We start from the raw sequence: 27,937 nt of genomic DNA, 5'->3' as shown, positions 1-27,937 counted from the left end.
AGCAGGTGGCACCAAGTACAAATATCAACTGTCTTTCCTGTTGTTTATTTAGAAAGGGTAAAAATCACATGGAAGATATTGAGGTACTTCAGTTTATTGTATTAATTAAAAGCATAAGGCACAGAGCATTATACTAACAATGAAACATTTAACACTAATATACTAATTGTAAATGCATAACTGTACTTCCAATGGGCTTAAATATATGATATATACAATGACAATCACATCAAAAATATATGCAAATATATTGTTTGAGGGCATAGAATGAAATTATCTGCGTGTATATGCAATGTATTCAATCTAGAGACTAAAATGTCAGAAATTAAACTCATACAAAGAAAGGCCACAGGTCGTGGGGATATAATTACTGTAGGAGAGTGATTTGCCTAGCAACCTCTAAGTTTCAGGCTGTCAGCCTGGACAAGAGAAGAGGCAGTCCATATAGGCTACATCATTCGTTCGTTTCATTAGGCTAACATTTACAATTGTGGTCTCAGATCGCTTGTTGAGTGCTTGGATACGAGGGCATCAACTTTAAAACGAACGTAAACTTTGAAGCCTTCATAAACCCTATATAAGGGCCACATAGAACCTTCACAAATGATTCCATACACTAAGCATACGTCTATGTGTAGCAGCAAGGGTGGAGGTTTGAGGGGCTTGCGGGTAGTTTCATTCAAAGACGGCTCTTCCAGCGGAACTGGGGGGTGTATTTCTACCGAGACGAGGGGTTCCCTATGGAAAGAGGGTGGATGCACACACACACCATATGCACACGATTAGTTGGTATGGAACAGATGTACATAATTTTATAGAATAGGTATATAAAAACGAACTGAGGGACCCGATCTATAGATATTGCGTGTTACCAACCCCGGCCTGGCATTTGGAGAAGTTGACATGGGCATAGAGCAGCACTGCTATGTCTTTATGTCCAGCCTCAAGAGCTATGGACAGGGCCGTGCTCTCATCCTGCATACACACAGACAAACAGGGCACAAACAGTGAATCAGACAAACAAAGACACTAACACAGTGATAGTCTGCTACGGTGAGTGACAAACACACACACAGTAACTCACGCTGTCACTCAGGGTGGCGTTACAGCCTGGCTTGGCGAGCAGCAGCCTGACTATCTCAGCGTGGCCGTGTTCGCTGGCACACATTAGAGCTGTAGAGCCCTCATCATCCTGAAGGTTGACCTCTGCCCCCTTGGCCAGCAGGGCCCGCACCATGTCCATCCTGCCGTGGCTCACTGCCAGCATCAGGGCTGTCTGACCAGCCTGGGGGTCAAGGGTTAGAGGTCAGCAGTAAGAGGTCAAAGACAAAAAGATGGGCTCAAAGAGATGGCCACTAGGGAGCTTGAAGTCAACACACTCAGCCAGTGACCAGACAAGCTCGGACTTAACTTGTCAAAGCTTAAACCCCCCCCCGCATACCTCTGGCCCTCCACATACCTGGCTGGCCTTGGCATTAACATCTCCTTTAATGAAGAGCTCCTCCACCACCTCCATGTCCTCTGGGGCCTCCACAGCAGCCAGGGCAGCCAGCATGATGGGGGTATATCCTGCCTTGTTCTGCTTGTTCACGTTACACACATCTTGAATGGAAGCCAAAGAAGAAAGGTGACAAAACAATGGCACAGAATTAAAAATAACACTACGGGTAGCTCAGTTAAAACTCTGACCAGATTGCGGGGATACTCTGAAAGAAGTATAGAACAAGAAGGCCCGCACACTGTTAAAGCTCCCAATTCACTGCTTTGTCAGGTCAACCAAACAAACTGAGTACTCACATCCCAGAATATACACATTTCACCTCACATGACCACCGCAAACTTTTATATACTTTGAAAGAACACATTTTAGATTAATGTACTCAACAGAACATCATATGAGTGAGAGGTTTAAATGGAAGTCAGGTTCAGGTCTGAGTCAGAATCAGTACCTGCCAGCAGCATCCTCTTTACGACGGTGAAGTTGGAGTGGGACACGCTGTAGTGGAGTGCTGTGTTACCGTTACCGTCTGCCAAGTTGGCTACGTGTCTCTGCACGGCTGGAGAAACTGACCGGAACGCCGTTAAATAGTCCCCCACCACAGCCGGAGCAGCTGACTTCTGACTGGACACACGGAACCACTCGTGCTGCAGCATGTTCAGGCAGGACCGCTGAGGGTGGGACACAGGATAATACATTCTAAGCAGGACGTCAACCAACATGTATGGGCACACAAACATTTGACATACACACACTCCTTGTAGAGACCTACATTGGGTGAATTTGTTCTAGCTCGCCTGGACAGGCAGAGATTTCACTTCAGAACCAATGGCATGGTCTAAAGGTCCAAACCCTGCAAACCAGGGTGAGCTAAAACAAATGCAGCCAAACAAAGACACACTGTCAAGCCTTCGTGTTTTTAATTCGGAAAAAGCACAAACAGGCGTTGTTGTCTGTCAGGACGAACACGCAGTACTGTAATTTAGCAACCCTCCATCATGCAGTGTGTGCAGAGAATTTTGAACAGTGAATTACCAAAGACATATTGTAATTATAGGGACATTACTGAATGAAAATAAACATAATCAGCCAATACTTCAGTTCCTTTGACCTCACCAAACCCTCTTCCTTAGGGGGAAGACTGACTGACTGCCGATGGCAGTTACAGATCATCCACGACTTCCCTCTCACCACAAAAATAACTATTACAGGGGACTAGTGCCCAGGGCATTTTGAGTGGTCTTCAGAACATTAGGTATTAGGTTCATGAACTTAGGTTCAATGTCAGTCCTCATCCTGTTCTTGTAATATGGGAATAATTCTGACCTCAGTCTCTCCATCCCTGCTCTTCTTTCTCCCCTGGGGTGTATTCATTATACCAACTGTTGCAAAACGTTACTTAAACAGAAGCAACCAGAACAAAATGGGGGGAGGGACCTACAGTACCTGAATTTGTCAAGTAGAAATTTTAGTTGCAAAACATTCCATTTTGAAACTGTTTGGACTAATCACTACATCCCTGCTCTTCTTTCTCCTTCTGTTTTCTATCACTCAACCAGTCACTATGACAAGATAAAAAGCAGATGATGTGGAACACATATGGTGGCGTCAGAGTTAGTTTGGTTTCAAGAGGCATAAAGGACGTAAACCAAGACAGAGCTAGATGTTGTTGTCTGGGTGGAACACAGAGAGAGAGGGTGTCTATGTAACTCATACACAACCAGGCCTTGAAGTCCCTGCCCAGAAACACTACCAGACGGCAGAAAATTACAGGAGTCGGCACATTCCTCAGTTATACATGTCACAAATGAAATATTTTTTCCTCTAGTTTAGATTCCAAGACATCGAGTTGACCTCGTGCCAACATTTTATATGGTTTCATAAATTCTTGTATGATGAAGCAAAGGGACACAGGCAATTAGATAGCTCCTAAAGTCACAATTGTAGTCATTAACCAGTAATGTTCATGACCATTCCCATACATTCTTGTTAACAGACAAACAAAAACACATTCATACATACGCACTTCCATTCGGTCTACTTGTGCCACTGGCCTCTGTTTAGCAGTACTCACCAGTTCTCTGCTGGATAAAATCTGGTCGTCACTCAGATGGGTCTTCAGTGCATGGCAAGCAGACAGCATCTTCTCACTCAACTGAAAACTGTAGGGATAGGACCTAGTAGTTATTTGATACACTAATTGCACAATAACTATATACCCTGAACAAGCTGGAGAATAATTCCCAGAGTGCGATGCAAACTTATTGATGGCTGATGCTCCCTGAGGGGATTAAGTGAAGTACATTCCCTAAAACCACTACCATATTCACCTCTCCTGTATCTCCGTCCTCCCATGGCCACTACATTCTCTGTTGGCCACGCCTTTGTTCCCGCCCGTTCGGCTCCGATCCTGGAGGCCACAGACCTCCCTCCACCTCCCGTTCCCGTTCTTCTCTTCTTCTTCAGAGCTGGATGGTTCACTAGTTGACATGGACTCACACCTGCAGCCAATACCCTCAGTTATTTCAAACTTTCCTCTACTAGGCCATAGCTTACACAAACTAAATATGTTTAATCCATAATATGTAGACTTGAACCTGCAGCCAACACACAGAACTGAGAAGATTTTAACCAGTGAAACATATCAGTCTGATCAGAATAAAACTAATATATATATATATATATAAAAAAAAATAATATATATATATATATATATATATATATATATATATATATATACACACACACACATATACACACACACACACAGTACCAGCCAAAAGTTTGGACACCTGCTTATTCAAGGGTTTTTCTTTATTTTCACTATTTTCTACATTATGGAATAATAGTGAAGACATCAACACTATGAAATAACACATTGAATCATGTAATAACCAGAAAGTGTTAAACAAATCAAAATATATGCAAGATGTTTGATTCTTCAAATAAGCCAATAACACATTCTCTCAACCAGCTTCATGAGGTAGTCACCTGGAATGCATTTGAATTAACAGGTGTGCCTTGTTAAAAGTTCATTTGTGGAATTTCTTTCCTTCTTAATGTGTTTGAGCCAATCAGTTGTGTTGTGACAAGGTAGGGTTGTTATACAAAAGATAGGGCTATTTGGCAAAAGACCAAGTCCATATTATGGCAAGAACAGATCAAATAAGCAAAGATAAATGACAGTCCATCATTATTTCAAGACATGAAAGTCAGTCAATACGGAATATTTCAAGTTTCTTAAAGTGCAGTCGCTAAAACCATCAAGTGCTATAATGAAACTGGCTCTCATGAGGACTGCCACAGGAAAGGAAGACCTAGAGTTCTCTGCTGCAGAGGATAAGTTCATTAGAGTTAACTGCACCTCCAAAATTGCAGCCCAAAATAATGCTTCACAGAGTTTAAGTAACAAACACATCTCAACATCAACTGTTCAGAGGAGACTGCGTGAAACAAGCCTTCGTGGTTAAATTGCTGCAAAGAAACCACTATTAAAGCACACCAATAAGAAGAGGAGACTCCGTGAATCAGGCCTTTATGCTCGAATTGCTGCAAAGAAACCACTACTAAAGCACACCAATAAGAAGAGACTTGCTTGGGCCAAGAAACACAAGCAATGGACATTAGACTGGTGGAAATCTGTCCTTTGGTCTGATAAGTCCAAATTTGAGATTTTTGGTTCCAACCGCCGTGTCTTTGTGAGACACAGAGTAGGTGAACGGATGACCTCTGCATGTGTGGTTTCCACCGTGAAGCATGGAGGTGGTGGTGATATGGTGCTTTGCTGGTGACACTATTGTTGATTTACTTAGAATTCAAGGCACACTTAACCAGCATGGCTACCACAGCATTCTGCAGCGATATGCCAGTCCATCTGGTTTGCGCTTAATGGGACTATCATTTATTTTTCAAAAGGACAATGACCCATAACACACCTCCAGGCTGTGTAAGGGCTATTTGACCAAGAAGGAGAGTGATGAAGTGCTGCATCAGATGACCTGGACTCCACAATCACCTGACCTCAACCCAATTGAGATGGTTTGGGTTGGACCGCAGAGTGAAGGAAAAGCCAAGTGCTCAGCATATGTGGGAACTCATTCAAGACTGTTGGAAATTCCAGGTGAAGTTGGTTGAGATAATCCCAAGTGTGTGCAAAGCTGTCAAGGCAAAGGGTGGCTACTTTGAAGAATCTAAAATATATTAATTTTATTTAACAATTTTTTGGTTACTACATGATTCCATATGTGTTATTTCATAGTTTTGATGTCTTCACTATTATTCTACAATATAGAATAGTCTAAATAAAAATAAAAAAATCCTTGAATAAGTAGGTGTGTCCAAACTTTTGACTGGTACTGTTTTATCAGACCCTCACCCTGTGGTCACGCCCACAAACTTCAGGCTCTTCCTGGTTCCAGTGTAGCCTCGGTCACCATCTTGTTTCTTCATGATGGACCTCAGCATGTTGGCGGTCGTGGGCTGACCTGGAGGGTTAATGTTTCCCAATGAATTCTAATTTGATTGTTGTGAACCACTTGTTGTGAAGTTCTGAGAATTTGTTTAACTTATTGAATGTCTACTTCACCTAGTACTTTCTACAGAGAGTACAAACTCTCTCAAATATACAAACACTCATACATAGACATACAATTTCAGCTCCAGCCTGTCAGCCACAGACCGCTGTGTAGTGAGAGATGTGTGCTTTCCAAAACTCAGCATCCACCCAAATATTTCAATAGTAGGTCTTCCAGAGCCAATGCCAAACCAGAGAAAGAGCTATTTCCTCCTCCATGGTTCTACTGGTTCAAAGGAGGCCAGGCTTCTTCTAGGGAGCGGTCTGCCAGCAGAATGCTCCTTTAGTTTCTATTTTTCTCCCGCTCTCAACCCATCAACATTATGGAACTATTTAAAGGCACCACTGGGATACAACTGAATTCAGCCCCTTACATGCACACACAAACAAACTGACACATACCAACAAAACAAAAAAACACACCGTGCAATGCAGAGGATGTTTGGTGTTCTATGCGTAGTATCTTTTGCTTGACCTCTGACTCCTTAGTGACACACTGGCTGACCCCTGACCTTTCTGTGTTTCTCTTAGGTGAGGTGTTAGTGAACTGGCCGGGCCCTGCAATGGACTGGAACTGTACACAATCTGTACAAGGGAGACAGAGAGAAGGGAGAGAGGAAGAAATCACCCACTGGATTATTGTGTATAAAGAAAAATGTCCATAATACAAAACAATTATCCCTAGTAAATACCCACCGCAGATGCAAACTGTGAGTGTAAAGACTAGACAGACTATATCCATACCTGTGGATTGTGAGGGTATTGGCCTGTCCTCTGTGCCTCCCTGTATCATGGCAGAGTTGACGGGTGACATGATGAGGGTGGTGTTGTCTGACGCCGGCTGGATGAACACCTCTCCCAGCTCACTATAGCTCTCAGTCAGCAGGCCCTGCTGCTCCCTCAGCAGACACTGCATCTTCTCTATGTAGTGGTCCAGACCAGGCTGTAACTGGGATTGGCCCTGGGCCTGGTGAGAATGGGATGTCTGTGTCAGTGATGGTGGTCCTGCAAGGTCCCGTATGCGCCCCTCACCCACCCCGATCCCAATACTCCTGGTCTTGGTGGGGTCGGGGAGACAGGAAGGACCACAGGCGATGTTCCGGGTCTTCAGTCCAACCAGGAAGTTGTCGTTCACGTTAGTCATCCCGACCCCAGCGTCTCTGGTCGTTGCCTTGGTGACGGCCGCATTGGTTTGGGTTGGTTGTTCTGCGTTTCCTCCCCATGGCACGGTCGTTTCAATGCCAACGGAGCGGGTCTTAGCAACGGTCTGGATTAGCTCTAGGACCCTGCTGTTGCCAACAGCGATGTTCCGGGTGACGGTGTGCACGGTGTTGGTGTGTTTCTCCTGGGTGTTGAGCACGGTGTTGGTGCTGGAGGTGGTGTTGAACAAGCGGCAGGTGTTTGTGAAACGGGAGACCGAGCTGAGTGTTGGTGATGTGTTGGTGCGCTGGGAGAACGTCTGAGGTGACACCATGACACCTGAATCCACCCCTCTGACTGGAGGGTCGGTTGCCATGCCGACCTCCTTTACAGCACTCATCACGTCGTCGACCGTACAGTCCCCGCTCCCCACCGACACCAACTGACACTCCCCCATCCCCCATCTTCTCGCTGCAGCCAAACTCTCCATGGTCAGATCTGTGTTGACACCTGCCTCACACACCCTCACCCCTGTCCCCACACCTTGGGTGACCATCACCACCTGTCTCCCAACACATTGGTCCTGGGTCTCCACTCTCTCTCTGACCACCCACCAAGTCATCGGTACCTCTGGTCCTGAGCTCACACTCTTCAGCTCCGGCCTACAGGACACTCCAACACTACAGCCCCACCCCTCCACCTCCAGCCTACCTCCAGCAGAGGCGTCCTGGACCTCTGTGTGGTTGCCCACCCCCAGGCTCCTGGTCTGGGCCTTGGGCCTGGCCTCCGGGGCCTCCGTGGCTGTGGAGGTGCTGTGGGTGGATGGCCTGGCGATGGAGCCTTTATCAGCCTTGTTCCTGGCCCCGGCAGCCTGTAGCTCCAGCTTCAGCCTGCCCATCTCCATCTGCAGGGTGGACTCCTTTACCTCTGCCTCCAACTGACACACCCTCTCCTTCAGGGCTTCTATGATTCTCTGCTGGGCATCTAGCTCCGACCCCTTATCCGCGGTGACAACGAGGTGGGCCTCAGTTACACCCGTTGCTATGCATCGTGTGTCTGTGGGCTTGGTCTTCAAAGCGATGTCCCTGTGTTGTTTTGAGGACCTGACATCTAAGATGGCATCTAAGTCTTCATCAATGCCGATGGCTACTGATTTGTGAGCTCTGCAGTTCCTGCGTAATGTGTTCTGGTTGAGGCCATGCCGTGCTTGCAAGCGACCACCCTTGATGGTCCTCTCCAAAGCCTCCATCTCAGCAGTCAGCTGCTGGAACTCCTTCAGGCCAGAGGAGTCACTGTTGTGCTCTGCCTTGTTCTCCAGCCCATCTTCAGGTTTCCCTAGAAGTTCAGAGCCCTTCCCAACCCGGAACCGACCGGCGCTGCCCGTGCTGTGGGCTCTCTTCCGGAACACGTCACTCAGCTCTTCTTGGTCCTGGTTCTTCATCCGAGAGACCAGCTGTCTCTTCTCCTCCTGGAGGACAGAGATCTTCACCTGTAGAACAGGGATGCTCCTCACCTGCGTAAAGATACATTAAAATCAGCTAATTAAAACTGACTAGCTAGCTAACTAACAGTGTGCAAGCAAATCTACAAAATCATTATACTGATATTTTTTAAATATAAATTAATACTGGGATTGAAACACACAATATCTTTTATACTTTATTTTACCACATTAAGTCAGTTTCTAGAATGAAAGATTCCCTGACCAAGATGGCTAAGATTTTACACCTGATGCCAATGTCCATTCTAGTGTTCTATTTAATTCAATGCTGACCTGTTCCTCCAGCTCCTTCAGCCTCTGGATGGCCATCACCATCTGGTCCCTGACATGCTGCAGGTGCAGGGGGCTGAGGCCCGTGACTGGGGTATCCCTGCCAGAGCTCTGGGGGCTGGGTCTCAGGGACCCTCCGCTGCCCAGGGAAGAGCCGTGGTGGAGGGATAGGGGCAGGGAAAGCTCACCTTCAGCATGGGGCTTGTTGACATTTCCGCTGTTGTTCTGGTTGTAGGAACCCCAGCCGGTGAAGGCGGACAGGGAGCCACTGGAGCCCACTCCCCCGAAGCTGGCTAGGCGCCGGCGGGGATGTGGCTCAGGGTGGGGCTGGGCTGGGGTGGTGCTGGAGGTTTTCTCCTGCTCTAAGCGCCTACGGGTCTCCACCAGGGTCTTCTCCACTAGAGGGTTGAACCTGGGGGTGTTCAGGGAGCGGACGGCCAGAGCAGGCTTCCCCTCTTGGGGTTTCAGAGGGACGGAGGACCCCTCCTGACTAGACGGGGTGGTGTTGCTGGTGGTAGAGGCACTGTGGGGTGGAGGAAGAGGGGGTCTTCCTCGGTTACCGGTCGACATGGCAGACTGACTCACCCGCGTGTCACCACTACTCGCCGAGGACAGGGATTCCGATGAGGTCCATGATTGGCTGGGTGTGGTGCCACTTTGCGCTTCTGCCCTGCTGTTGGTCGCCCTGAGGGGCTTCTTCCTCAGCCTATTAATGGTGGAGCCGTTCTGAATGTCGTCCACGTACTTGAGGAAGTCCAGGTCCAGCTGGTAGCCGTAAGGCGTCTCCAGATAGTAGGGGGTGGTCTCCTCAGTAGCACTGACTGACCTTCCCCTGTTACCTGGTAGAAGAGAGTTAAAGAAAATGACTATTGTTCAATTGTACATGTCCTACCATCAGGACCAGAGGAGAAGAAAGCAGGAAGTTATGTTATGGCTCTTGAATTCATGAAGAAATATTAAACAAAACATTGGGTTGGTTGATATGAGGAAATGAAAGACAGCAGGCAGGAATGTGGAAATTATCAGATTCCTGAGAGCTTTCCCTGGTATCAAACATAGGGTAGAAATCATGATTCAGTTAAATGTAGAAGACAAAGTTGTCAAACTGTATCATGTACAACTACTGTTAGTTTGCAATAAAGATTTTGAATGCAATAGGCCTAGACATACCAGTATTTGATTTGTCATCCGATGACCTAGAACTAAAAGCATTCAATTTGAATCAATTTATTTATTTATTTATTTATTAATTAATTAATTAATTAATTGTCTGAATCAAGATTCTTTAGAGATATTTCTTTAGAATATAGATTAAGACATATTTGGCTAAATCTAACCAATAATATTTGCACGTATGTTTCTGAAATTTGTAAGGCAAATAAAGGAAGATACAAGTTCAAGTAACGACAAAGTATTTTTTCAAATTTAACAGTACTGAGTGGCATCAGCCTTACCTAAATGTTGAACATAATTTTCAATCCAGTAGGCCTACATGGTATTGTTGTCCTTGGTTCTCTCCTCCCTGTATTAAGATTGTTGCCTCTCCTAACTTTTCTGACAATACCCTATCCTCTCCAGTCTTTCCAATGAGGCAAAATGAGATCGGCCAAGAGTAGACTATACCAACACAGAATGGAACGTCATTGGCTGACAGAACCCTCCAATCAGTAAGCCTCTCTACTTAGACTGGACCAACTGAACTCTATAATTACTGTGCAAGTAATTATATTGCCCAACCATTTTCTTGGCATTCATTCTATAAACTTGCTCCTTTTACAAATATTTTAGCTGCTCACTTACATAAGGATATTGACTAACTATGCATATCAGAATTCGGGTTATCAGCAGTTTACTGTCCTTCACAGCGTTACAACTCCTTCACAACCTCAGTGAATGACTAGGACACCACTTAGGTAAGGACAGAAACAACAATTGTACAATACCTTGGCCATTTCTGTAAATGTGTGTGTCTTGATCCATTGGTACAGTTGATCCTTATGGCAAAGAAATGGTTCTGAGTCCATCCATGTGTGAAGTCCAGCTCAAGGCCTAATGTGCATCTTGGAAGACTGTCGAATAGACAGAAATATCTTATAATATCTTGGAAGAATATAAAGCATATCTTCCCCTTTTCTCACACACACACACACAGTCAATAACAGATAAACAGTGCTTACACATGTAACTAAATACTAAATGAGACATACTGTATGAGGGATAATTCTGCAGAGATAACAAAGCTCAACATCGATCCTTAGAATCAAACAGTTCTTACTGCACTAGTATGCTTGTCACCCGCATTATAATACTGTATCCCTTTTCCTGTAAAGAAGAAGCACCCAGTCTGATTAAGACAGACCATTGTCTTCTTTAGAGAGTAATGTAATTTCATTGAAGGAACATTTCTACTAGGAAGGGGTTCTCTTATAAAAAGGCTATTCCTCACAGCAAGTCTCTATGCAGTGCACTACTTTTGACCAGAGTAGTACACTACATATAGGGAATAGGGTGCTATTTGGGACACACAAAAGAGTTCTGTCCTATGAACCTGCTCTTTCTCACACCTTTCTAATCCAGCCAATTCCTACTGTCAACTTCTGACACTGTCCAGGTACATATGTAGTGCTGCAGACAACAGTAGTGTCAACTCAATACATAATGGTGTTCAAATTCTATTTCTATGGCTGGACTCTGAAAACACACACTGGCTTAGGACCGTGTGGAATGCATGCAGCCTAGCACTTAATCAGCACATGCCAATCTGAAGCAGGTAAGGAGGGACATGTTTGGCATTGGGACTTGTGAACTACACTTCACAACTCTAAAATTAAAAGTATGTCAAATTCTGTCAGGCTGCTCCAAGTCCTTATGATCCCATTCAAATCACTGCATAGTTTATGTATGGGGTGAAGCTGGCAGGGAGGGTTGATTTTGGTTGGAAACGCTCCGCTCTGCCCCATAAAAAGCTCTCTATTTGAGGACTCTGGTTAGGACTGTTAGGTGGTGGTGAGAAGCCACCATTGGCTCCAGCTCAGAGCCAAGGCAGAACAGATGCAGCAGCAGCCTGCCTCGACCCAACCTAACCCTGCACTGCCATCTGTAGGGCTTGGAGAATAACATGTTTGGTAAGAGCTGAGCAGAATTGGCAACATTTGATTTGGCCAATCATGAAAATTAGAAAAAAACCATTCAAGCCCAAATCAGACTATTTTGTCACACAGAGTAGACAGATATGGAAATGAGTCCATGATGCAGGGCCAAACTGAGAACATCCAGGACAGTCAGAGACTGCCCCTGAGCCAAGCCAACCCTTATTGACCCAGTCCAAGACACCTGCATCAGAGCCAGGTGGCCTGAAGAACACACTCATCAACAGCTTATATTATATTTAGAGGTTCACAGGTCCTGCCATTGTTGGGTGAGGAGGCAGAATTTGGATATATGGCTGTTTGTACTGGTCCATTTCTTAAAGACATCCTCTTGGATGAAGTCAGTGAATGCAATTTGGTTCAGATTTTCCTCGGCAGACAACTGGGAGTTTAGGACATTTAACACTAAGTAGCCACAGAAAAACTCACAAGCATGCCAGAGGTCAATTATGGATTTGTCTGCTTGTGTGAGAAGGAAGCTGGCTGTGTAACTTCAGGAGAGAAGAAAGAACAAACTTGGTGTTCTATACTTCATTATAAACTGAGTAGTTTGGGTCCTGGATGCTGATTGGCTATTACAGCATTTCAGCCGTGTGTCAAATCAAAATCAAATTTTATTTGTCACGTGCCGAATACAACAGGTGCAGACCTCAACATGAAATGGTTACTTACAAGCCCTTATCCAACAATGCAGTTAAAAAAAGAGTTAAGAAAATATTTACAAAACAAACTAAAGTAAAAAATAAAATAATAATAAGGCTAAATACAGGGGGTACCGGTACTGAGTCAATGTGCTGGGGTAAAGGTTAGTCGAGGTTATTTGTACATGTAGGTAGGGGCAAAATGACTATGCATAGATAATAAACAGCGAGTAGCGGATTAAAGGCTCCGATACCGCTTGCCGTGCGGTAGCAGAGAGAACAGTCTATGACTTGGGTGACTGGAGTCTTTGACAATGTTTTGGGCCTTCCTCTGACATCGCCTAGTATATTAGGTACTGGATGAAAGGAAGTTTGGCCCCAGTGGTGTACTGGGCCGTACGCACTAGCCTCTGTAGCGCTGAGCAGTTGCCATACCAGGTGGTGTTGCAACCGGTCAGGATGCTCTCGATGGTGAAGCTATATAACTTTGAGGATCTGGGGAACAATGCCAAATCTTTTCAGTCTCCTGAGGGGGAAAATGTGTTGTCCTGCCTTATTCAAGACTGTCTTGGTGTGTTTGGACAATGATAGTTCGTTGGTGATGTGGACATCAAGGAACTGGAAATCTCGACCTGCTCCACTACAGCCCCGTCGATGTTAATAGGGGCCTGTTCGGCCCTCCTTTTCTTGTCGTCCACAATTATCTCCTTTGTCTTGCTTATGTTGAGGGAGAGGTTGTTGTCCTGGCACCATAGTGCCAGGTCTCTGGCCTCCTCCCTATAGGCTGTCTCATTGTCGGTGATCAGGCCTACCACTGTTGTGATGTCCGCGAGTTGTGCTTGGCCACGCAGTCGTGGTTGAACAGGGAGTACAGGAGGGGACTAAGCACGCACCCCTGAGGGGCCCCTGTGCTGAGGATCAGCGTGGCAGATGTTGCCTAGCCTTACCACCTGGGGGCGGCACGTCAGTAAGTCCAGAATCCAGTTGCAGAGGGATGTGTTTAGTCCTAGGGTCCTCAGCTTAGTAATGAGCTTTGTGGGAAATATGGTGTTGAAAGCTGAGCATTTTATTAGTCGTATGTACGGGATACACTGTCCAACGAAATGCTCACTTGCAGGTTCCTTCAACAATGGAACAATAAGAAATAATAAAAGATAAGAATTTAAGTAAATGGTTCAGTAGAATGCAATATATCTCACACACATACACACACAGTACCAGTCAAACGTTTGGACACACCTACTGATTCAAGGGGTTTTATTTATTTTTACTATTTTCTACATTGTAGAATAGTGAAGACATAAAAACTATGAAATAACAAAAGGAATCATGTAGTAATGAAAAAAAGTTACATTTTAGATTCTTGAAAGAAGCCACCCGTTGCCTTGATGACAGCTTTGCACAAACTTGGCAATATCTCAACCAGCTTCACCTGGAATGCTTTTTCAACAGTCTCGAAGGAGTTCCCACATATGCTGAGCACTTGTTGGCTGATTTTCCTTCACTCTGCGGTCCAACTCATCCCAAACCATCTCAATTGGATGGAGTTCAGGTGAGGCCAGGTCATCTGATGCGGCACTTCACTACTCTCCTTGGTCAAATAGCCCTTACACAGCCTGTTGGTGTGATGGGTCATTGTCCTGTTGAAAAACAAATGATAGTCTCACTAAGCGCAAACCAGATGGGATGGCAGAATGCTGTGGTAGGCATGCCGTTTGAGTGTGCCTGGAATTCTAAATAAATCACTGACATTGTCAGCAGCAAAGCACCATCACACCATATCCATGCTTCACGGTGGGAACCACACATGCAGAGATAATCCATTAGAACCAAAAATAATCTCACATTTGGACTCATCAGACCAAAGGACAGATTTCCACTGGTCTAGTGTCCATTGCTCGTGTTTCTTGGCCCAAGCAAGTCTCTTCTTATTATTTGTTTCTTTGCAGCAATTCGACCATGAAGGCCTGATTCACGCAGTCTCCTCTGAACAGTTGATGTTGAGGGGTGTCTGTTACTTGAACTCTGTGAAGCATTTATTTGGCCTGCAATCTCAGGTGCAGTTAACTCTAATGAACTTATCCTCTGCAGCAGAGGTAACTCTGGGTCTTCCTTTCCTGTGGTGGTCCTCATGAGCCAGTTTCATTATAGTGCACAATGGTTTTTGCGACTGCTCTTGAAGAAACTTTCAAAGTTCTTGAAATGTTTCGTATTGACTGACCTTCATGTCTTAAAGTAATGATGGACTGTCATTTCTCTTTGGTCTTTTACGAAATAGGGCTATCTTGTCACAACACAACTGATTGGCTCAAAAGCATTAAGGAAAGAAATTCCACAAATTCACTTTTAAACAAGCCCCACCTGCTAATTGAAATGCATTCCAGGTGACTACCTCATGAAGCTAGTTGAGAGAATACCAAGAGTGTGCAAAGCTGTCATCAACGCAAAAGGTGGCTACTTAGTGTTAAACATATACTTTGATTAGTTTAACCCTTTCTCGGTTACTACATGATTCCATGTGTTATTTCAGGTAGAATGGCGCCGGAGGGGATGGCTTACGTTTTACGTGCTCCAACTGTGCTATTTTGCTATTTTATTTCACATTGTTTAACTTATTTTGAACAGAATGTTGCTGTTACCGTCTCTTCTGACCGAAAATAACTTCTGGACATCAGAACAGCGATTACTCACCTCGAACTGGCAGAGTCCAACGCGAAGGATATACTGCTTTCTTGGGAACGTGCCCAAATCCCTGTCATTTGCATTGTTGGGTTCTGAGAATATGAAATGTACTTATTCATGTCACTGAGGGAGAGCAGGTAATGTAGAACGTTTACATTATGTCAGGATATGTTATTGTTAGCCATCAGGGATCTTCTGGGTGGAGAAGAGACACAGTCTGGTACCAGGCACCATGACAGCCGTGAGTTGGGGAGGAGTGAGCACTTTGGGGTAGAGGTTAGGTCAGATGACGTGAGGAAGAACAGATATCACTAAGGTTCTGTCTAGCAACAGAAATGCATTGGCTGTTCAGATGTGTAGGAGGGGACTCAGGAGGAAATGTTAAATATCCGTGCTTGTGTGAAAATGTCTTTGTCTAATGCAGCTGTATTGATCCTCTTGGAAGAATAAACTTGGTTAAGCTTTCATAGTGTCCGTTGAGTTTTTTTACTCTGAGAATTAGAACATAACAGCGTGAAGAAAAGATGGAGAAAATGGGGCAGAGATCTGGCTGCCTTCTGAGAATTCGTAGGCGAGTGAGTAAACCCCCACTGCCATCCGTTCTATTGGCCAACGTGCAATCATTGGAAAATAAAATGAATGACCTACGACCAAGATTATACTACGAACGGGACATTAAAAACTGTAATATCTTATGTTTCACCGAGTCGTAGCAGAAAGACGACATGGATAATATAGAGCTGGCGGGATTTTCCATGCACCGGCTGGACAGAAGAGCTACGTCTGGTAAGATGAGGGGCGGGGGTGCATATCTATTTGTCAATAACAGCTGGTGCACATTGTTTCATATTAATGAAGTCTTGAAGTATTGCTTCCCTGTGGTAGAGTACCTTATGATAAGCTGTAGACCACACTACCAAGAGAGTTCTCAGCGATATTATTTGCAGCCGTCTATTTACCACCACAAACCGATGCTGGCACTAAGACCACACTCAACCAGCTGTATAAGGCCATAAGCAAACAAAAAAATGCTAATCCAGAAGCAGAGCTTCTGGGACATTAAATCCATTTTTCCCTAATTTCTACCTGCATGTCACATGTGCAACCAGAGGGGGAAAAACACTCTAGACCACCTTTACGCCACACACAGAGATGCATACAAAGCTCTCTGCCGCTGTCCATTTGGCAAATCTGACCTTAATTCTATTCTCCTGATTCCTGCTTACAAGAAAAAACTAAAGCAGGAAGTACCAGTGACTCGCTCAATACGGAAGTGGTCAGAAGATGTGGATGCTACTCTACAGGAATGTTTTGATAGCACAGACTGGAATAATATTCCTGGATTCATCAAATCGCATTGAGGAATATACCACCTCAATCATCGGCTTCATCAATAAGTGCATCAACAACGTCGTCCCCACAGTGACCGTACATACATATCCCAACCAAAAGCCATGGATTATAGGCAACATCCACATCAAGCTAAAGGCTAGAGCTGGCGCATTCAAGGAGTGAGACACTAATCGGGACGTTATAAGAAATCCTGCTATGCCCTCAGACAAACCATCAAACAAGCAGGACTTGAAAGCTATTACGGACTACAAAGGGAAACCCAGCCGCGAGCTGCCCAGTGACACGAGCCTACCAGATGAGCGAAATGCCTTTTATGCTCGCGTCGAGGCAAGAAACACTGAGAGCACCAGCTGTTCTGGACGACTGTGTGATCACATTTTCCGTAGCCGATGTGAGCAAGTTCTTTAAATAGGTCAACATTCACAATGCTGCGGGACCAAGACGTGTACTGGCAAGTGTCTTCACTGACATTTTCAACCTCTCCCTGACCGAGTCTACAATACCTACATATTTCAAGCAGACCACCAAAGTCCCTGTGCCCAAGAAAGCGAAGGTAACCTACCTATATGATTACCTCCCCGTAGCACTCACATCGGTAGCCAGGGCCATTAACTGGAAGGTTGCTGGATCAAATCCCCGAGCTGACAAGGTAAAAATCTGTCGTTCTGTCCCTGTTCCCCGAAGGTAGCCCCCCGCACCTCTATGATTCAGAGGGGTTGGGTTAAATGCTGAAGACACATTTAAGTTGGACAACTGACTAGGTATCTCCCTTTCCCATGAAGTGCTTTGAAAGGCTGGTCATGACTCACATCAACAGCATCCTCCTATATACGCCTAGACCCACTCCAATTCGCATACCACCCCAACAGATGACGCAATATCAAATTGAACACCATACTGCCCTTTCCCATCGGGGAAAGAGGAACACCTATGTGAGAATGCTGTTCATTGACTACAGCTCAGCATTCAACACCATAGTGCCCACAAAGCTTATCACTAAGCTAAGGACACTGGGACTAAACACATCCCTCCGCAACTGGATCCTGGACTTCCTGACGGCCCGCCCGCAGGTGGTAATGGTAGGCAACAACAACTGCCACACTGATCCTCAACACTGGGGCCCCTCAGGGGTGTGTGCTTAGTCCCCTGGTTTACTCCCTCTTCAACTCCAACACCATCATTAAGTTTGCTGACGACAACAGTGGTAGGCCTGATCACCAACAACGATGAGACGGCCTATAGAGAGGAGGTCAGAGACCTGGCAGTGTGGTACCAGGAAAACAACCCCTCCATCAATGTGAGCAAGACTAAAGAGCTGATCGTGGACTACAGCAAAATGCGGGCCGAACATCAACGGTGCTGTAGCAGGTCGAGAGTTCCAGTTCCTTGGTGTCCACATCAACAATGAACTATCATCGTCCAAACACACCAAGACAGTCATGAAGGCAGCAGCACAACACCTTTTCGCCCTCAGGAGACAAAAGATTTGGCATGGGTCCCCAGATCCTCAAAAGGTTCTACAGCTGCACCATCGAGAGCATCCTGACTGGTTGCATCACCGCCTGGTATGGTAACTGCTCGGCATCTGACTGTAAGGCCCTACAGAGGGTGGTGCGTACGGCCCAGTACATCACAGGGCCCAAGCTTCCTGCCATCCAGGACCTATATACATTAGGCGGTGTTAGAGGAAGGCCCAAAAAATTGTCAAAGACTCCAGTCACCCATGTCATAGACTGTTCTATCCGCTACCGCACGACAAGCGGTTTCGGAGCGCTAAGTCTAGGACTTAAAGGCTCCTTAACTGCTTCTAACCCCAAGCAATAAGACTGCTGAACAATTAATCAAATGGCCACCGCAATATTTACATCGACAACCCCCCCATTTAAAAAAATAAATACATTTACACTTCTGCTACAGGCCGTTTATTATCTATTTACTTCACCCATACCTGCATGTACAAATTACCTCAACAAACCTGTACTTCCGTACCGGTACTCCCTGTATATAGCCTCGTTATTGTTATCGAGTTAGTTTATTTGCTAAATATTTTAACTTTCTCTTGAACTGCAGTGTTAAGGGCTTGTAAGTAAGCATTTCACAGTAATGTCTACACATGTTGTATTCGGCGCATGTGACAAAGTTTGATTTTTTTCATAGTTATCATGTCTTCGCTATTATTCTAGAATGTAGAAAATAATAAAACATTAAGAAAAACCCTTGAATGTGTAGGTGTGTCCAAACTTCTGACTGGTACTGTATGTGTGTCTGCGTGCGGTAAGGTCCGGAGAGTCAGAGGAGGTGGTCAGTCCAGTTCGTCTTCAGCAGTCTAATGGCTTGTAGATAGAAACGGTCTCTGAACCTGTTGGTATCAGACCTCATGTTCCGATAGCGTCTGCCTGATGTTAAGGGAGTGAACAGCTCGTGGCTGGTTTGTGTGGGTTCCTTGATGATGCTGTGGGCCTTCCTCAAGCACCGTTTCCAGTAAATGTCCTGGAGGGGTGAGAGCACCGTCCCAGTGATGTACTGGGCCATCTTCACCACCCGCTGGGGGGGGCTTGAGGTCGTGGATGGAGCAATTCTCGCACCAGGCCATGATACTCATGATCGTGCAGCAGTATTATTTGGAGAGAATTTATTCAGTTGCCTTAGGAAGAAGACGCTGTTGCGCCCTCTTGACAATAGTGGTGGTGTTGTTCGTCCATGTCAAGTCCTCAGTGATGTGGACGCAGATTAACTCAAAACTGCTGACTCTCTCTACTGCAGTCCTGTTGATGTTCGCTCCTCTGCAACAATCAACTCTTTTGTTTTTCTGACGTTGAGGGCAAAGTTGTTGTCCTGGCATCTCAATGCAAGTTCACTTACCTCCTCCCTATAGGCTGATTCGTTGTTGTTGGTTATCAGGCCTACAACCTTGGTGTCATCAGCTAACTTGATGATCGAGTGGGTTTTGTTCAAAGCCACGCAGTCGTGTGTGAACAGGAAGCACAGCAGAGGGCAGAGGACACACCCCTGTGGGTTGTTAAGAGTCAGTGTGGATGAGGTGTTGTTGCTAATCCTCACAGCCTGTGGTCTGCCCGTCAGAAAGTCCAGGATCCAGTTGTTGCAGAGGGTGGTGTCCAGACCCAGGCTCTGAGCTTGGTGGAAACAATACTGTTGAATGATGAACTGTGGGTCGATGAACAGCATTCTCACATAGATGTTTCTCTTGTCCATATGAGTTACAGCTGTGTGAATAGCAGTGGGAATTTTCCATGGATCTGTTGGAGCGGTAGTCAAATTGGAGTTGTCCAGTGTGCCTGCCATGCAAGCCTTGATGTGGGCCATGACCAGCCTCTCGAAGCACTTCATGATGTCCGGGTCATTTGGGCACGTCACCTTGTTTTTCTTGGGCACTGTGACGATGGTCTCCTTGAAGCAGGTGAGAACTACAGCCTGGGACAGGTTGAAGATCTCAAAGAAGATGTCAGAACACTGAGGACACGGCCAGGGATACCATCTGGACCGGTGGCTTTGTGAGTTTCTCACGTCAGCCTTGGAGAGCGAAAGAATCTGGTCGTGCGGAGCAGCAAGAGTCTTCCTGGATGGCTCGTTATTGTCTGCCTCAAAGCATGCATAGAATGTGCTGGGAAGGAGGCTTGGGAGGGCACCACACAGCTGGAACATGAATTCAAGTTTGAGTCTTGACAATATATCACTAGTATGATGTATAGATACTTGTTTATTGTTCTATTAATGTTGGCAACCAGTTTATAATAGCCAATATACCACTGCTAAGGGCTGTATCCAGGCACTCCACTTCTTGTCGTGCAGAAGAACAGCCCTTAGCCATGGTACATTAAAGCAATAAGGTCTGAGGTGGTGTGGTATATTTGCCAATATAGCACAGCTAAGGGCTGTTCTTAGGTACGAGGCGAAATGAAGTTGAAAATAAGTTATAGGGAATGGGATGAAAAGAAGGACGAGCAAACTGAAGGAGAGAGGGACAAATGACAGAGGAAAGAGGGGGAGGAAATGGAAGAGAACAAGGCTTCATGCTGATATTGTCCTGAGAAAAGACCTCCAGCACCTATTTTATCTTGCTCTCCCTCAGCGAGGATGTTCCCATTCAGCACACTGGTTGACACAGAAGCCCTGTTGCCAAGGTGATCCTTCCCTGGCCCAGTCTCTGCTGTGAGGGCAGAAACCTGAGAGGGCCTTTCTCTGAGAGGGCCTTTATAACAGACACTGAGCTGAGGAGGCTGAACAACCAACACCACACACACACACCAAGCCTTTAGAACTCTACACAGCACTCTAGGACAGTGGATCCTGAATGTTTCTGAGCTGTGACCCATCTCCAAGTCCTTTTCATTTCCTTGTGACTGAAACCATGTTGAAACTTCCTCACTACAGTCTAATATTTCACTGTGATCCAAAATGAACAAGCTCCTGACACAGATGGGAGACACTAAGGGAGACCTGATTGTCAGAAAGCGTGTAACTATAAACCATGCATTTGGTGACTGGATGTCAAAGTCCCAGCCCTGGAAGTAATCCCACTTAAACCTTGCTGAATGCAAAGAGGAATGTTTTCATATTGTTAAAAAAAATACATTTCTCAAGACTAAATATCCAATAAAAGTCCTACAAAATACTTCTACCCTATGGTTTCTCAGAAATCTCTAACCAGACCAGTGCATGAATGCTTTGATGTGTGAGATTATCTCTACTTGGTACAAATTACAACCAGGAACAATTTTGCCAGATCTATGGATTACCTGGATTTGGGGGACTGGTACAGAATAGTCCTATTTCTTAACTTCTCCATCCATCCATCGATCAAACCTTTTTAGATCATAATAGCCCATCACATCCATCATTTTCAGCCGCTCAGTCCAAACACCAAATGAATATGCATGGTTTGCAGTGGTGTAGATTGAGGCAGGATTCATTGGTCCAATAAAAAACAAAAATAGGAGAATAGCATAATTTGGGAAGAACACATTTGTAAAGTTTCAGGCCTAAGTAAAAACAAAAATGATTGGTTTGATATTCAGAGATTACGTCGACAGAAGGTCCTAGGATGATATAAACGTAGCAAAAAAAGAAACGTCCCTTTTTCAGGACACAGTCTTTCAAAGATAATTCGTAAAAATCCAAATAACTTCACAGACCTTCACTGTAAAGGGTTTAAACACGGTTTCCCATGCTTGTTCGATGAACCATAAACAATTAATGAACATGCACCTGTGGAACGGTCTCGAAGACACTAACAGCTTTCAACAGTAGGCAATTAAGGCCACAGTTATGAAAACTTAGGACACTAGAGGCCTTTCTACTGACTCTGGAAAAACACCAAAAGAAAGATGCCCAGGGTCCCTGCTCATTTGCATGAACATGCCTTAGGCATGCTGCAAGGAGGCATGAGGACTGCTAATGTGGCTAGGGCAATAAATTGCAATGTCCGTACTGTGAGACGCCTAAGACAGCGCTACAGGGAGACAGGACGGACAGCTGATCGTCCTCGCTGTGGAAGACCACATGGAACAACACCTGCACAGGATCGGTACATCCGAACATCACACCTGCGGGACAGGTACAGGATGGCAACAACAACTGCCCGAGTTACACCAGGAACGCACAATCCCTCCATCAGTGCTCAGACTGTCCACAATAGTCTGAGAGAAGCTGGACTGAGGGCTTGTAGGCCTGTTGTAAGGCAGGTCCTCACCAGACATCACCGGCAACAACGCCGCCTATGGGCACAAACCCACCGTCGCTGGAAGAGACAGGACTGGCGAAAAGTGCTCTTCACTGACGAGTCGCGGTTTTGTCTCACAGGGGTGATGGTCAGATTCTCGTTTATCGTCGAAGGAATGAGCGTTACACCGAGGCCGTCATGGTCTGGGGCGGTGTGTTACAGCATCATCGGACTGAGCTTGTTGTCATTGCAGGCAATCTCAACGCTGTACGTTTCAGGGAAGACATCCTCCTCCCTCATGTGGTACCCTTCCTGCAGGAAAATAAACGCAGTTGACATTGAGAGGATGTCTTTTTTTGCTGAGTTTACCTAGAATCAGATAACGATAAAGAGCAAAGTACAGACGTTTCCCTCCCTTCCCCATGTTTTCAAAAAGTGACTTCAGTTGGTTTCAATGGGTGCAATTATGCACTCCACGCTAAGGGACCGTCTTAAAAGTGCAATCAGCTAAACATTTTTACTTCTAACTATTCAAATTATCTAGAGATCTTAAACTAATTATGTCTTCTCCCACAACAATTACATGTTAAAATGTGATCGTTTAATTTTAAAGGATTTTATGTAAAAATATAGCTAAAAAAAAACAGGCCTATGATATTTATGACTCACCACTTGGAATCGGTCTTATGTAGCAAAATTGTATTTTTTTACATTAGATAAAAGTAGAGACTCAGAGCTACAAAATGGTATATCATACACTGCATGTGAGGAACAATGGGAAAGTAATTCTGCTTTGAAAGTTGATCAACTGGTAAATTCACTTTTGAGAAAATCATCTTTGAAAGTTTTGCTATCTAGTGAGGAGCTCTTCTTTGGCTATATCCATTCAGCATTGTTCGCACCCTCTTAAGCTTTAGCCCTACCCATCTTGTTTTGCTCTCAAAGCGCACACTTGACGCTCTGGCTGATGATTTGGTTACCCCTGGATGACATGAAAACAGCCTAACCAGCTCTGCTGGCAACAATTTAATTTAGCTTTTTTGCAGATGTTTACTGACACTGGCCATATTCAACAGGTGTTGTACACACGTCACTTTAGCTAACAAGCCAGCCAGCTAACTTTAGCTAGTTAAACAACAATGAACAGTGCCAACAAGGCCACAGTGCTGGCAGCTAACCAACCATGTTTAATGTTAGCTAGCTAACATTAGGCTCTAACTAGAACAGCAAACGGCTCTGGGAAACAAATAATAATGTCAGCCAGCTAACGTTAGCTGGCTAACAGTACACTTCAGCTTGAAATTAAACAACTTTCTATATATATATATATACACATATATATATACACACACATCATCGTGCATGGACACGTCTCACTGTCAGGAATGCCATGCCACAGTTTCCCTTAGTTTGAATATGTAATCCGGAGACAGGTGTATTCTCCATCTCTTTAGCTATACATACATACTCATCTCAGCCAATCATGGCTAGTGGGAAGGTTGCTAACTTTTTCTGTGACTTAACCAACAAGGCTCACAATTGAACAATTTTATTCATATTTACAGATGGCATACAAATTTGTTATTAAGGCACATGAACGTTCACATGTTCGAGAAGGCATTTCTGACAAAAACCGCATTTGATAAATAAATATTTTTTACATTCAAAATGGCTCTCCTGTGAAGTCGTGACTTGCGACATATGCCTAGTTTCCTGAATTGGGTCACATTTCTAAATCATACACAAGCTACTGTAGCCTACTTGCATGACCTAGATAGCTCAAATCACTTGTAGCAAAGTGACTGATGTCCCTAATCCATGATACCCCCATTAGAATTCACATTTTAAAGTAATATGATTATAAGTAATTATAATGGCTTCCGATCCACAGACAAATGTGTGTTCCCTGACCTTTATTATGAAAGCATTTTTTTCTTAGATTTTCTAGAAACATTTCCCCTATTCATAGGTTGCACCTCCATCACTTGGTCGCGTCATGCCATTGTTATGAACGTTCTCAAGTCGCCCTCTATCGCCAGCACCGTTGTGGTGCCCTAAAGTGGTGATAAGCCCAGTCATATCCAAACTGAAAACAAGTATGCTTCCCTGTTTAGTCTAAATATGAAGGAGGTCAGTGGAGGTGACCTAGCATCAAGTTGTTTTAGGTGTACATGTCATTTGGACTGGAAGCTATTGAACATTTGATCTGTATGTCATTTTATTAACCACAGCTGTAATAGGATAAATATTTGTAGAAAATCAAAGGTGGGGAATTATGAAAAAAATAAAAGGTGTACCTTTAATTTGAGATGTCAAGGAACACACTGCACCAGACCTACCCATCATAAGAAATATGCCTATAAAAATCAGGTAACTGGTGAACTGGAATTCTAATGAATGTTCTGTAGCATGGATGAGCGATGTCAGTGACTTCATATTATGTGGTTTTATCCATCTCACATGGATAGGAAGCTTTTGAAAAGTATCCTTGTAAATGGGTCAAATATAGCACAGTAGTTAGAGGTTACTAATAAAAATGTTAGTCCATTCAGTGACTGGAAGCAGTGTGTGTAATATTCATGTAGCGCTACCCCAGGATGAGAATGCAAAATCTTTTTCTTGCTTTCGTGCAAACACCGGTATTGCACCTTTACGACGGTCCCTAAAACACCTGAGCGCTAGAACACAGTATATTACCTCCTTCGGCTCTGTTATTAAGGTAATAGTCCTACTATAGGTAAATACAAAGGGTGTACCTTGCCCTCTAGAGTCATCTTATACTAGATATATCACTCATCATCCTAGTACCTCCCGCCGGAGAGCTATTGACGACCGAACTCAGAATATCGAAAGTAAAAACAAATGTACAGCGGTACGTTACCCTGAGTGTAGTGGTCGGTTGGGTGCAATAAAACGTCCACAGCATGTTGACATAGGTCTATATCGAAATCCTTTTCCTACAATACGTTTATGTGGCAGACAAATGTTTATATATACAGACAAGAGGTAAAAGTTACTACGAACATTTAAGAAAAAAAGTCACATTAATGCATGAACGTTTAAATAATTAGCTAATTAATTCGACTCACCTGGATCAGAGAGTTGTGCAAACGTTTAGCATTCCATTGTTGAATAAGTGTTTAAAGTAAAAAATAAAATGTAAAAATCGTGCATACAACTCGTTTTACAACTTCTCGTGAACATTCACGCTACATAATTTACTTTTCATCCAATTTCACTTCCTTTGGCCTTCAGTTTGGTGCGCCACTCATTTATTCTGTCCGATCCAATGTTTCACTATCCACCGGCCCTTTCACTGCCCATGCGCAGAAATTTGTCAACAAAGCACCACCGAGAGCTGAGCGACGCTCGTGAACGTGCTTCTGTTGATGGTGAGAATGGGTTGATTCCATATGGATGAAATATTGATGAAGCTTTTTCAAACGCTGACTCAAACCGCTGGTGACTGGTTCTGAAATGCAAAGTAGCCTACATCCTTTTGGTGTCTATTTACAGATGCGTGACACAATGTGGAACTGTGAGTGAGTTAGGACAACATAGTCTATCATTGTAGGGCAGCTGCACCTAGACACACACACATCATTTAAACACTTGTTTTCTAGATGTTACAACTATTCTACTTGACAACTTTTAACTTTTTTTGTTTGAGTAGGTGGGTGATGCTATGCAGAGTATCAAAACCTCACAGGTTAAGAATGTATTGATTCACATTGATTCATTAATCTGGCTTGCAAATTAGTCAAGAGGCTGAGACAAATCATTTGGAGAGGGACAAGATTTAAACATTCCAAATAATGTTGGCTGTTCTGCTCTGTCATTTTCATACCATGTGACACTGTTTCATGTGAATTAATTTCCTTATAGCATTTTTCTTTGTGCCTGTACTGTAAGTATGCTCAAGTATCAGTGTTTGTTTCCGCTGTATTCATGTAGCAGAGGTGCTGCGAGAAGTATTTTTCCTCAGCCAACAAGACGATTAAGGAACAGCAAAATCAGACAACCCCAAATGAAAATAGTTTAGGTCAGCTTGTGTTATATGCGAGAGAAGAAAAAAAACAATAATAAGTGCTGTTCGAATAGAAATAGTGCTACATAACATAGAAGTTTTGAGCAATATGGTTCTAACTTTTTTTTGTTTTTCCACAACACTCTAGAATTTTTTGTTGTTGTTGCATCCATATGGATAGCAAAGAACCCTCTCCAAGAAAATTGTTATTTGTTTGAGTAGAACTAATGCTATATACCAAGAATGGAGTCAATTCCATTTAAATTCCAGTCAATTCAGGAAATAAATATCCTCATTTTCTTCAAAGCTTTTCATTTAGGTAGATTTGGAATAGGTATTTGTTTACTTCCTGAATTTAAACGGAATTGACCCCAACCCAACTATAGAACACAGGTGGTTGGTGGTACCTTAATTGGGGAGGACGGGCTCGTGGTAATGACTGTAGAGGAAGCGGTGGAATGGTATCAAATACATCAAACACATGGTTTCCATGTGTTTGATGCCATTCCATTCGCTAGGTTCCAACCATTATTATGAGCCATCCTCCCCTCAGCAGCCTCCATTGCTATAGAACCATTAATCACTTCAAAGAACCTCTCAAGAACCCTTTTTTTAAGTGTATCCCAATCTCCAAGTCCTACAGCCAAAGTTGCTTCATTACCTTCACAATTTCTATATTTACACTCTTATAGGATAATGTGGAGCACTTTATTGAAATAATATCAGGCTACCCTCATTAATAAAGTGGACAAATGTAGGCCAATAGAAATGTCCCTTTTTCAGGACCCTGTCTTTCAAAGATAATTTGTAAAAATCCAAATAACTTCACAGATCTTCATTGTAAAGGGTTTAAACACTGTTTTCCATGTTTGTTCAATGAACCATAAACAATTAATGAACATGCACCTGTGGAACAGTCTCTAAGACACTAACAGCTTACAGACAGTAGGCAATTAAGGTCACAGTTATGAAAACTTAGGACACTAAAGAGGCCTTTCTACTGACTCTGAATAACACCAAAAGAAAGATGCCCAGGGTCCCTGCTCATCTGCGTGAACGTGCCTTAGGCATGCTGAAAGGAGGCATGAGGACTGGAGATGTGGCCAGGGCAATAAATTGCATAATAAATGTCCGTACTATGAGACGCCTAAGACAGCACTACAGGGAGACAGGACGGACAGCTGATCGTTCTCGCAGTGGACGACCACGTGGAACAACACCTGCACAGGATCGGTACATCCGAACATCACACCTGCGGGACAGGTACAGGATGGCAACAACAACTGCCCGAGTTACACCAGGAACGCACAATCCCTCCATCAGTGCTCAGACTGTCCACAATAGGCTGAGAGAAGCTGAACTGAGGGCTTGTAGCCCTGTTGTAAGGCAGGTCCTCACCAGACATCACTGGCAACAACGTTGC

The 27,937-nt window shown here is 44.2% G+C and overlaps 1 protein-coding gene across 3 annotated transcripts; it reads right to left on the bottom strand.

The window, feature by feature from the left end:
- Positions 1-76: 76 nt before the first annotated feature.
- Positions 77-25,847, bottom strand: LOC110523352 (KN motif and ankyrin repeat domain-containing protein 1). Of its 3 annotated transcripts, XM_021601977.2 has the most exons (14): positions 25,577-25,847; positions 25,369-25,444; positions 10,926-11,051; positions 8,986-9,821; positions 6,816-8,724; positions 6,495-6,656; positions 5,874-5,982; positions 3,829-3,999; positions 3,573-3,660; positions 1,950-2,169; positions 1,460-1,602; positions 1,085-1,285; positions 877-975; positions 77-738 (listed from the first exon to the last, which is right to left on the bottom strand). In XM_021601977.2, exons 3-14 carry the CDS (start codon positions 10,960-10,962, stop codon positions 676-678), a joined length of 4,038 nt encoding a protein of 1,345 aa, XP_021457652.2. In that variant the 5' UTR covers positions 10,963-11,051; positions 25,369-25,444; positions 25,577-25,847; the 3' UTR covers positions 77-675. The 3 variants fall into 3 exon arrangements, with proteins under 3 accessions (XP_021457652.2, XP_021457651.2, XP_036832860.1); XM_021601976.2 differs by lacking the exon at positions 25,369-25,444; XM_036976965.1 differs by lacking the exon at positions 25,369-25,444 and having other exon boundaries at positions 10,926-11,042.
- Positions 25,848-27,937: the final 2,090 nt, after the last annotated feature.

The sequence above is a fragment of the Oncorhynchus mykiss genome, chromosome 5, assembly GCF_013265735.2.
Source record: "Oncorhynchus mykiss isolate Arlee chromosome 5, USDA_OmykA_1.1, whole genome shotgun sequence".
Lineage (NCBI taxonomy): Eukaryota > Metazoa > Chordata > Actinopteri > Salmoniformes > Salmonidae > Oncorhynchus > Oncorhynchus mykiss.
The sequence above is the reverse complement of the archived record's forward strand: the minus strand, read 5'-3'. Positions and strand labels throughout refer to the sequence as shown.

Excerpts from the sequence above, each read along its gene's own strand:
- LOC110523352 (XM_021601977.2), bottom strand. The coding sequence starts at position 10,962 with ATGGATCAAGACACACACATTTACAGAAATGGCCAAG. Across the intron at positions 3,661-3,828 it reads AGGACGGAGATACAGGAGAG|TTTTCAGTTGAGTGAGAAGA; the intron begins GTGAATATGGTA and ends CTATCCCTACAG. Across the intron at positions 739-876 it reads TCTCCAAATGCCAGGCCGGG|GGAACCCCTCGTCTCGGTAG; the intron begins GTTGGTAACACG and ends CTCTTTCCATAG.